This window comes from Oncorhynchus tshawytscha, linkage group LG31 (genome assembly GCF_018296145.1).
Source record: "Oncorhynchus tshawytscha isolate Ot180627B linkage group LG31, Otsh_v2.0, whole genome shotgun sequence".
NCBI classification, from domain to species: domain Eukaryota; kingdom Metazoa; phylum Chordata; class Actinopteri; order Salmoniformes; family Salmonidae; genus Oncorhynchus; species Oncorhynchus tshawytscha.
In genome coordinates, this window is record NC_056459.1 from 1,549,209 (window position 1) to 1,561,456 (window position 12,248).

Below are 12,248 nucleotides of genomic sequence, written 5' to 3' on the forward strand. Positions count from 1 at the left end.
ATCTCTCTCCTGGTCTAGCTGGAATCGTCAACCCAGCTTTCATGGCGGAGATGGACACCATGGACCCCATGCCACCAATGCAGCAGATTCCTTCATGGCTGGCTGAAGCCGAGGTAGACAGCAGCAACATGGTCCCTTCTCAGAGGGCTCAGCTGACACTGCCCTGGACACCGAGCAACCTCCGCCGCCTGGCTCCGCTGTGCCTCAGTACCCATTCCAATGACTCCTTCCTGCTGGCTGACTCCCCTGCCACACAGGAGGGCATCTCTGAGCTCCCACCACCACCTCCCCCACAAGATGGACAGGGTCAGGGAACCCACAAGTAGTCCTTCCACAAACGGACCTCTTTTGACCCCTAAATCCAGGTTCTGACCTCAGTTGCCAAAGATCAAACTGCAGACATCAGACTTGTTTTTTGTTCTGTTCATTTGTTTAATCATAGTCCTGTATACCCAGACAAAACAATCTAGGTCGTCACCCTTATGCTCTCCGAATAAGGCTTTGGGAATTGCACAATTTACTGAATTCTTCTGTGTTTAATTGTAGGTTAGGTTTTTTAAAGGGGACTGCACTGGATGCAACTCCATCTTAAGACAGGGAGATCATGAGACCAACACCAAATGAGAATAATTAGACATGTGACCTTGCCGTCCAAATCCATGGACTCAGTTTACCTGACAAAACCATTCCCTTAAAACAACTCACTTAGATCCAATGTTGACCGACAGTAACAGAAAGTTTAACCGCACTCCCCGTATTTAAGTCCATTGAATGACACCAAACATGCAAGTTTATATATGGTTTCAGACTGTCCTTTTGTGACCACACCACCTCAGCCCTTTATGTGAGAAAATCATCTAAATTTATATTGCAGATTTAGAAATGTTAGGTCTATTGAAATTATGTCTTAATCACTTTGTGTGTGTTTTTTTGAGAGACCTGTAGCCACTATTTATTCACCGATAAAGTGTTTTGGCCATCTGTATCTTGTATCAGTTTGTTTGCCTTTTGTATTACACTAATCTAAGCAGAATAATGTTCAGGTGAGACATTCACAGATGGTGAGGGGCTGCAACAATCATTCACTTACAATGGTGTCATTCATAATAGCCAGGTATTCCACAATGACTAGCTTTGTGTCTCTTATGGTAAATATATTTTTTTCGTAAGGGTGTTGATTTCTTTTTGAATAATATCAACAGTAGGGCATTTCCATGTGAAAAGCCCCATGAACACTAATGTGAAGTTCAAAGGATCAAATTAGGTTTCAAATAAAAGCTAAGAGTCTATATTTTGGAAAGATTAAGATATTTGGAGAGTATTCAGACCCCTTCACTTTTTCCACATTGTTACGTTGTTACGTTACTCTAAAATCGATTAAATAGTGTTTAACCCTCATCAATCTACACACAATATCCTATAATGACAAAGCAAAAACAGATTTTTAGAATGTTTGTTAAACATTTATTAAAATTACATTTATTAAAAATAAAAAACAAATCACATTTACTTAAGTATTCAGACCCTTTACTCAGTACTTTGTTGAAGCTACAATATGATGCTACAAGCTTGGCACACCTGTATTTGGGGAGTTTCTCCCATTTTTCTCTGCATATCCTCTCAAGCTCTGTCAGGTTGGGGAGCGTCGCCACACAGCTATTTTCAGGTCTCTCCAGATGTTCGATCGGATTCAAGTCCAGGCTCTGGCTGGGCCACTCAAGGACATTCAGAGACTTGTCCCGAAACCATTCCTGCATTGTCTTGGCTATGTGCTTGACGTTGTTGACCTGTTGGAGGGTGAACCTTTGCCCCAGTCTGAGGTCCTGAGCGCTCTGGAACAGGTTTTCATCAAGAATCTATCCCTCGATCCTGACTAGTCTCCCAGTCCCTGCCACTGAAAAACATCCCCACAGCATGATGCTGCCACCTATATGCTTTACCGTCGGGATGGTATTGGCCAGATGATGAGCGGTGCCTGGTTTTTTCCAGACCTGGCGCTTGGCATTCAGGCAAAAGAGTTCAATCTGGGTTTCATCAGACCAGAGAATCTTTTTCTCATGGTCTGAGAGTCCTTTAGGTGCCTTTTGGCAAACTCCAAGCAGGCTGTCATGTGCCTTTTACTGAGGAGTGGCTTCCGTCTGGCCACTCTACCATCAAGGCCTGATTGATGGAGAGCTGCAGAGATGGTTGGAAGGTCTGGAAGGTTCTCCCATCTCTACAGAGCAACTCTGGAGTTCTGTCAGGGCTCCCTGACCAATGCCCTTCTCCTCCAATTGCTCAGTTTGGCCGGGCGCCCAGCTCTAGGACAGTCTTGGTTGCTCCAAACTTCTTCCATTTAAGAATTATGGAGGGGAGACTTTCAATGCTGCAGCAATGTTTTGGAACATTTCCCCAGATCTGACCCTGTCTCAGAGCTCTACAGACAATTCCTTCGACCTCATTGCTTGGTCTTTGCTCTGACATGCACTGTCAACTGTGGGACCTTATATAGACAGGTGTGTGCCTTTCTAAACCATGTCCAATCTGTTTAATTTACGACAGGTGGACTTCAATGAAGTTGTAGAAAGATCTCAAGGGTGATCAATGGAAACAGGATATACCTGAGCTAAATGTTTTGTCTCATAGCAAAGGATAATTACAGTACCAGTCAACAGTTTGGACACACCTACTCATTCCATGATTTTTCTATATTTTTATTATTTTCTACATTGTAGAATAATAGTGAAGACATCAAAACTATGAAATAACACATATGGAATCATGTAGTAATCAAAAAAGTGTCCTACAAATCAAAATATATTTCATATTTGAGATTCTTCAAAGTAGCCACCCTTTGCCATGATGACAGCTTTGCACACTCTTGGCAGTCTCTCAACATGCATTTCAATGAACAGGTGTGCCTTGTTAAAAGTTCATTTGTGTAATTTGCGTTTGAGCCAATCAGTTGTGTTGGGACAAGGTAGGATTGACATACAGAAGAAATCCCTACTTGGTAAAAGATCAACTCCATATTATGGCATGAACAGCAAAGTGAAACAATAGTCCATCATTACTTTAAGACATGAAGGTCAGTCAATCCGGAAAATTTCAAGAACTTTGAAAGTTTCTTCATGTGCAGTCGCAAAAACCATCAAGCAATGTGATGAAACTGGCTCTCATGAGGACCGCCACAGGAAAGGAAGACCCATAGTTACCTCTGCTGCAGAGGATAAGTTCATTAGCTTTACTAGCCTCAGAAATTGCTGTCCAAATAAATGCTTCCACAAGTTCAAGTAAGAGACACATCTCAACATTAACTGTTGAGAGGAGATGTAGTGAATCAGTTCTTCATGGTCTAATTTCTGCAAAGAAGCCACTACTAAAGGACACCAGTAATAAGAAGAGCCTTGCTTGGGCCAAGAAACACGAGCAATTAGACAGGTGGAAATCTGTCCTTTGGTCTGAGGAGTTCAAATTAGAGATTTTTGGTTCCAACCGCTGTGTCATTGTGAGACGCAGAATAGGTGAACAGATGATATCCGCATGTGTGGTTCCCACCGTGAAGCATGGAGGAGGAGGTGTGATGTTGTGGGGATGCTTTTCTGGTGACACTTTCTGTGATTTATTTGGAATTCAAGGCAAACGTAACCAGCATGGCTACCACAGCATTCTGCAGCGATACGCCATCCCAGCTGGTTTGTGCTTAGTGGGACTATTATTTGTTTTTCAACAGGACAGTGACCCAACACACACCTCCAGGCTGTGTAAGGGCTATTTGACCAAGAAGGAGAGTGATGGAGTGCTGCGTCAGATGACCTAACCTCCACAATCCCCCAACCTCAACCCAATTGAGATGGTTTGGGATGAGTTGGACTGCAGAGTGAAGGAAAAGCATTCCAGGTGAAACAGGTTGAGAGAATGCAAAGAGTGTGCAAAGCTGTCATCAAGGTAAAGAGTGGCAACCTTGAAGAATCTCAAATATAAAATATATTTTGATTTGTTTAACAAATGTTTGGTTACTACATAATTCCATATGTGTTATTTAATAGTTTTGATGTCTTCCCTATTATTCTACAATGTAGAAAATAGTAAAAATAAAGAAAAGCCCTGGAATGAGTAGGTGTCCAAACTTTTGACTGGTACTGTATATCAGTAACAACAATAACAACTACGGGTAGTACCAGGGTGTTAGTAGGTGATGTAAACACACAGATTACATTTTTAAAAATGATGAAAAAAAAATGTTAAAATCATCCAGCTACTGTAGCTGCCTCCTTAACATCAACAGGCTATACTAGTAGCGCAACAAAATACAAAAACCAAAAGGAAAGTTCTTTGCGATCTGATTCCCCCTTTCTGTCTGAACTTGGAACATTCCTGTTCACGGGCTTAGGCCACTGACCCTTGACCTTGATGTTCTGTTCTATGTTGTGTTCTTATCTAATAATTTGAAGTAGGATTAAATAACAATTTTAGCTCTCTTACAAAAGGACGACGAAAAGAATGACTGAATACATGAAAATTCACGTTCCATGGACTTATAAGGATTCACGGGCAGGAAGGCTAAAACTAGATGGTAACAGAGAAATGGCTGCCACGGTAGGATCGGTATCTCCCTTTGACCCAATTGTGCGAAAAATACTGTGAAGTACTTGGTAATTTTTTGGATCCAAACAAAATAGAAGCTGACAAGAGTTCCATGGGAAGCCAAACCAACAGTCTTATGAGAAATCTGCTTAGTCCTGGTAAGCCTGGAGATCAACACTTTGAGGAGCTAGTGATGTAGCTAAAAGCACATTTCAACCTGAAGCCTAGTGAGATCATGCAACGGTTGAACTTTAATTTAAGGAACAGAAATGTGGAGGAGAGTGTTGTGGACTATGTAGCTGTGTTGCGTAAACTGACACAAGATTCCAGTTATGGGGACATTATGAAGGAAATGCTAAGAAATTGGCTAGCATAAATAATGACCGAATCCAACTGAAGTTATCCGAGACTGGACTTTATTTTGATACAGCATTGGTCTGTGCCCAAGCAATGGAGACTGCCAACAAGGATGGAAAAGAAATCCATGGAAAATGTGTGGACAGTGATAATGTGAGACTTGGAAACAACGGACAGGCCAGGGAAGTGTGCACATGTCAGAGAGCGAAACCAGCCAGCATGAGGTGAGCATGTGAAAGCATGTTACAGATATGAAGGTGATCACATGGCGAGTGCCGTTTTCAGGATGAAAAGTGCCATAAGTGTAGTAAACAAGGACACATAAAACAAGCATGTAAGGCTAAATCACCTGCAGAGAGTTCCAATCCAAAAGGGGAGGAAAGCAAAAGCAGGAAAAAGGAGTAAGAAAGTATGGGACACATCACATCAGCAGGGAAGCTGAATAAAACAAAGAGGAGGAAGATGATATGTTTACAGGTTTCAGTATTTCAGAGAACATTCCAAAGTGGCTCCTATCACATTCAAATTGAAAGTCATTGAAGCCAGAGCCCAGGCCGCTCTTTTGAAGACTACATCCAGGTATCGGCGAAAAGCGGATTGCCACCGGAACCCTGCTCCCTACTATCGGTTCAAGCAGAGTGTCACGGGTGTCGTTGGAAGTAGACCAAGGTGCAGCGTGGTGAGCGTGCATTTTCTTTTATTTAAATAAAATGTCGCCAACAAAACATCTGTGAAGCTTAACAGGGCTAAGTGCCACAAACACAGTTAACTACCCACACTGAAAGGAGGGAAAAAGGGCTACCTAAGTATGATACCCAATCAGAGACAATGATAGACAGCTGTCCTTGATTGAGAACCATACCCGGCCAAAACATAGACATAAAGAAAGGTGCGGACTCCGGCCGCAAAACCTGAACCTATAGGGGAGGGTCCGGGTGGGAATCTATCCGCGGTGGCGGCTCTGGTGCGGGACGTAGACCCCGCTCCACCTCTGGTTCACCCCGCTTTGGTGGCACCTCTGGTGTGGGGCTCTAACCGCCGACCCCGGACTGGGGACCCTAACCGCTGACCCCGGACTGGGGACCCTATCTGCGGGCCCCGGACTGGGGACCCTCGCTGCTGGCCCCGGACTGGGCACTCTCGTTGCGAGCCCCAGACTGGGCACCCTTGCTGGGGCTTGGGACTGGAGACCATCGTTGGAGGCTCCGGACTGGAGACCGTCGCTGGAGGCTCCGGACCGGAGACCGTCGCTGGAGTCTCCGGACCGGAGACCGTCGCGGAGGACGTCGCTGGAGGCTCCGGACTGGAGACCGTCGCTGGAGGCTCCGGACTGGAGACCGTCGCTGGAGGCTCCGGACTGGAGGCTGTCGCTGGAGACTCCGGACTGGAGGCCATCGCTGGAGGCTTCGAGCCATGACTCCTCGCTGGAGGCTTCGTGCTATGGATCATTACTGGAGGCTTCTTGCCATGGATCATCACTGGAAGCTTCGTGCCATGGATCATCACCGGAGGCTTCGTGCCATGGATCATCACCGGAGGCTTCCTGCCATGGATCATCACCGGAGGCTTCGTGCCATGGATCATCACCGTAGGCTTCGTGCCATGGATCATCACTGGAGGCTTCGTGCCATGGATAATCACTGGAGGCTTTGTGCCATGGATAATCACTGGAGGCTTCGTTCCATGGATCATCACCGGAGGCTTCTTGCCATGGATCAACACCGGAGGCTTCTTGCCATGGATCATCACTGGTGGCTTCTTGCCATGGATCATCACTGGAGGCTTCGTTCTGGGCTCAGGCACAGGACTCACCAGGCTGGGGAGACACGCAGGAGGCCTGGTCCTTGAAGCATTTACAGGACTCACTGGACTGGAGAGACACACAGGAGATCTGGTGCGTGGAGCGGGCATCGTGGGCCATGAAGGCGCACTGACGGTCTCGAGCGCAGAACTGGCACAACCCGTTCTGGCTGGATGCCCACTTGCACCTGGCAAATGCGGGACGCTGGCACAGAGCACACTGGCCTGTGAATGCTCACTCGAGACACTGTGCGCATCACCCCATAACACGGTGCCTGACCAGTCACATGCTCCCCACGGTAAGCACAGGGAGTTGGCTCAGGTATAAATTCTGACTCCGCCAATCTCCCCGTGTGTCCCCCCCAATTTCTGGGGGGGAGCTGCTTCTCAGGCTTCCGTGACCGGGTCTTGTCTCCTGCCATTCTCTCCTCCCCGGTCCAGCTCGTCCTCCTGGTTGGCGCACGCTGCTTAGTCTTTTGGTGGTGGGTTTTTCTGTCACGGGTGTCATTGGAAGTAGACCAAGGTGCAGCGTGGTGAGCGTACATTTTATTTAATTTAAATAAAATGTCGCCAACAAAACAAGAAATAACAAAACAACCGTGATGCTTAAACAGGGCTAAGTGACACAAACAAAGTTAACTACCCACACTGAAAGGAGGGAAAAAGGGCTACCTAAGTATGATTCCCAATTAGAGACAACGATAGACAGCTGTCCCTGATTGAAAACCATACCTGGCCAAAACATAGAAATAAAGAAATCTAGAAAACAAAAAATAGAATGCCCATCCCACATCACACCCTGACCTAACCAAATAGAGAAATAAAACGTCTCTCTAAGGTCAGGGCGTGACACAGAGGGTATGGCTGTCCACTCGGGACATGTCCCTCCGTGTGGAGTCCCATAAACTGTACTATCCACCTCCTGTGTCTGCATTTGGGTCATATTCTGAGTCGTGATAGAGATTGGTAAATAAATTATACATTTGTAAATCATTCAAGTCAATGGCCCATTTTCCCCATTGAAATGCATTGGGAGCTTATATAAATATTGTTATAGTTCAAAAAGTATAAGTGCTATCAAAAATTTAAAAAAAATCTTAAGCAACCCGAGTTGGGACAGTCTGGACATTTGGAAGTTAGTTTTGTGTTAATAGCTATTCTGCCCTGGAATTGCGGTCCAATGCAAAACTAGACAGATAGCTAAAAACTCAATAAAACTCCCAAGGTGTGACTTTTCTTGAACAAATATATTGAAAACGTTCATGTTGTGAAACTGCAAAATACATAAAATAATATACTTTAGTATTCAATTCACATTGACAATACCATAATAACAAAGCAAAAAAAAATGTTTTCATCCAAGTTAAATTGGAGACCAGATTGCTTTGAGACTAGAAACATTACATCACCTCAACATGAAAAACAAGTTAATAAAAAAAAACTACTTTGGACATGCTATGAATGTACATTAGACATTTCAAGTTGAAGTTGCATGAATACAAAACACATGCTAAGGTACCATGTATCTGGCATGACACTAAACCAGATAGATAATTACCATATGAGTAGCAACTAGCCAACTCCTTTCATTCCTCTAATAATGTGCAAAGACCTCTGTACAAATAACAAAGCATATTACACTAGAAATAGTAACAAAACTATAGTATGTTTTACAATTCTCTTACATGAAGCAAGAGTAAACTCATACAGCTGACAGCATACATGAAAGGCAAGGCAATTTGCGTGAGTAAAATGTAACCAACATTGATAAGTAAGCAATTCTATGAATAACAATATTATCATCACTAACAATATGCTTGAAATGAACTTACAAACAAATATTTTCAGAGACTGTAGCGTGACAAGAAATAGCTGCACTGAAAGAACTGCACCTTAGAGTTGTTTTAGCTGCTTGTCCACATAAAGAATGACTACTGTACTTGTACTGTGTGGTTTATTACAGTGATGCCAGCCTCTGCTGTTGGTGTCGTCCACACCGTTCATGAAAGGATCTGACAACATGAATGAGTCGTGCTGTGGCTCGATGGAGAGCTTTCCAGCTTGAGAAGCTCTCAAAGCGATGAGTGCAGAGTTGAGCTCCAGAAACCTTATTGGCGTAGGCAGTGACGTCTCGACAAATCTCTGCGTCTGCGTCAGGCTCTACAAGGTCAAAATTGATCGTCTCAGGCTCATTTGAGTTTGCTTGGGCCAGGAAAGGTGGACCTGAGAGCCAACTGGTGTGCTTCAAGAGTGCAGTTAGTATGGACCTGGTTGCATGGTCTTATGGATTGCTGTCAGTGATTACATAACACCACTGATCTGGATGGGTAGACTTCCTGATGCTAGTTACCTTATTGGCAACATACACATAGAATCTTTTGGTGACATAGTTCTCGGTTACATCCACAATCTTACTGTCTGTGTAGAACTTGGACATATTGACATCAGTGTCCATTTTGTCTTTGATCAGTTCATACATCTCAACAACTAGCACAACCGCACACAATTCTGGGCGTGGGATAGTGTGGGCCGGTCGAGGAGCCAATTTAGATTTCCCCAGACAAATCCAAATCCAACATCAATACATCTCAGGTAGGCTACCGCTCCGATAAAGAGTGTCGTGGGGCCCATTGATTTGCTCTCGTACCTTGTGTCTCCTTAAAGAGTCTTGTCCTAAGAGCAGGAGGATGGGAGCGTCTGGGTCCACGGCTGGAATTTTGTACGCCACTGGTTGCAGATGGGGATGATGATGCGCAATGTCTGGGGAGGGAATCTCCATCCTATCGTCTGGCATCATGTCACACTCTATCAGAGTATGGAGAGTGAGCTGCATGTGTCCGTCTATAGACTCCACCATGAAGTTGACCGTTCTCCTGCCTGATGTCTCTGTTACCCCAGAACAGGTCTTCATGATGTATGGAGCAGAGTTGTCATTGATTTTAAAGAGGTTGAAAAAAACTGTCTAGGCCAGAGATTTGAGGCTCTGTTCATCAAGCACTACAAACATTTTGACAGCTTTCCCTCATTTCCCAGCATAATAAGCTTTGACTAGGCACATTTTCGGATCTTAACACACTACACTTTTTAAGAGGATGAGGCATGTTATGTGTTGGGCAGTGATAGTCAGGGCTTTCAACCCTTGTCTTACTGGGTTTGGTTTGGTGGTTTGAGAGCTCAGATGACATGTCTGTTTTGAATACAGTCATAGGTGTCTTGCTGCTGTACCTGACAGGTTTCTTACTTTTCATGGACACCTGGGTAGTTGAGGTGAGCACACTCCTGTTCAAGAAGAATGTCACCCAGTTCTCTTAGCTTGTGATTGTCTTTGTTAGACAGTTTTGTAAAATCATACGTTTTCTTCAACAGTGCATTCTTGATCACTTCGGGTGTACCATAGCACTCTTCAAGTTGTTGCCAGACCATGTTAACCTCTACAGGATCGGTGTACATATACCGAGACAGTTGAGCTAACGTGTGTTCTGACCTCCTCCCTGTAGGCTGTCTCGTCGTTGTCTGTGATCAGGCCTACCAATGTTGTGTCGTTTGCAAACTTAATGATGGTGTTCGAGTCGTGCCTGGCCATGCAGTCGTGGGTGAACAGGGAGTACAGGAGGGGACTGAGCACGCACCTCTGGGGAGCTCCAGTGTTGAGGATCAACGTGGCAGATGTGTTGCTACCTACCCTCACCACCTGGGGGTGGCCCGTCAGGAAGTCCAGGATCCATTTGCAGAGGGAGGTGTTTACTCCCAGGATCCTTAGCTTAGTGATGAGCTTTGAGGGTACTATGGTGTTGAACGCTGAGCTGTAGTCACTGAATAGCATTCTCACATAAGTGTCTATTTTGTCCAGGTGGGAAAGGGCAGTGTGGAGTGCAATAGAGATTGCATCATCAGTGGATCTGTTTGAGCGGTATGCAAATTGGAGTGGGTCTAAGGTTTCTGGGATAATGGTGTTGATGTGAGCCATTAACAACCTTTCAAAGCACTTCATGGCTATGGACGTCGGCCAGAACAGCTGATGCTCTCATGCATGCCTCAGTGTTGCTTGCCTCGAAGCGACCATAGAAGGGATTTAGCTCGTCTGGTAGGCTCGTGTCACTGGGCAGCTCGCGGCTGTGCTTCCCTTTGTAATAGTTTGCAAGCCCTGCCACATAAGAAGAGCGTGAGAGCCGGTGTAGTATGATTCAATCTTAGCCCTGTATTGACGCGTTGCCTGTTTGATGGTTCGTCGCAGGGCATAGCAGGATTTCTTGTAAGCTTCCGGGTGAGAGTCCCGCAACTTGAAAGCGGCAGCTCTACCCTTTTTTATAGTCACTGGTGCTTCCTGCTTTAATTTTTGTTTGTAGGCAGGACTCAGGGGGATAGAGTTGTGGTTGGATTTTCCAAATGGAGGGTGAGGGAGAGCTTTTTGTGTGGAGTACAGGTGATCTATAATTATTTTCCCTCTGGTTGCACATTTAACATGTTGATAGAAATTTGGTAGAACTGATTTAAGTTTCCCTGCATTAAAGTCTCAGGCCACTAGGAGCACCGCCTCTGGGTGAGTGGTTTCCTGTTTACTTATTTTCTTATATAGCTGACTGAGTGCGGTCTTAGTGCCAGCATCTTTCTGTGGTGGCAAATAAACAGCCACGAAAAGTATAGCTGAAAACTCTTAAGGGAAGTAGTGTGGCCTGCAATTTATCACAATATGCTCTACTTCAGGCAGGCAAAATCTAGAGACTTCCTTAGATTTTGTGCACCAGCTGTTGTTTACAAATATGCACAGACCGCCCCACCTCATTACTGTGCTGTTATCTCTTGCTGGAGCAGCGTATATCCCGCTAGCTGAATATCCATGTCGTCATTCAGCCACGATTCCGTGAAACATAGGATATTACAATTTTTGGTGTCCCGTTGGTAGGATATTCGTGATCGTACCTCGTCTAATTTATTATCCATTGATTGCACTTTGGTGAGTAGCATTGACGGTAAACGGCAGCTTTCCCACTCGCCTTCTCCGGGTCCTGTCTGCTGCGCAGGACCTCCAAAGCCACCTGTTGACCTTCCACCAGTTCCACCACTCTGCGGGTTAGCTTGGCGTGCTAACCTTTTAGCTTTGTTAGGTTCTTATTTTTCAGTTTAAATAACCCACGGACACTAGAGGAGCTTTAGCCAAGTTTAATTCTTCCCAAAGGTTCTGTACAGCTGTAATCAGACAGCAAAACATTTCTCACATCACAGTTATATACCTCCTACTTAAGACACTCCCTCTCTACAATCCTTAGTTTATGGTTTAACAGGAAAAGAGTAACAAGATCCCAAAACCTTATTACTCCCTTCAGGTGACCTGTCCTCATCTCCTCACCTCAACCCCTCCATCTAATACACAGATGTCCATCTGTCTTTCCTGTATCAACACGGTGCTCTGCTCCCGTCCCCCAACACATTCCAACACATTCCACAGCTATCTGTCCTTCTACAGAGAACCCCTAACTTTCTCCTTTGATTCTATCCATCATTTATTTAATATCTCAATGTTCAAA

General features: G+C 44.8%; 1 protein-coding gene across 1 annotated transcript in view; it reads left to right on the forward strand.

Moving 5' to 3' along the window:
• Positions 1-985, forward strand: part of LOC112230021 (sodium/hydrogen exchanger 3) — a 73,947-nt gene extending 72,962 nt beyond the window's left edge. Inside the window, exon 16 of the mRNA XM_024396240.2 lies at positions 19-985. Within this exon, the coding sequence (XP_024252008.1) occupies positions 19-326 (308 nt within the window). The 3' untranslated portion in view covers positions 327-985. The remainder of the gene's footprint in view (positions 1-18) is intronic.
• The last annotated feature ends 11,263 nt before the right edge of the window (positions 986-12,248 follow it).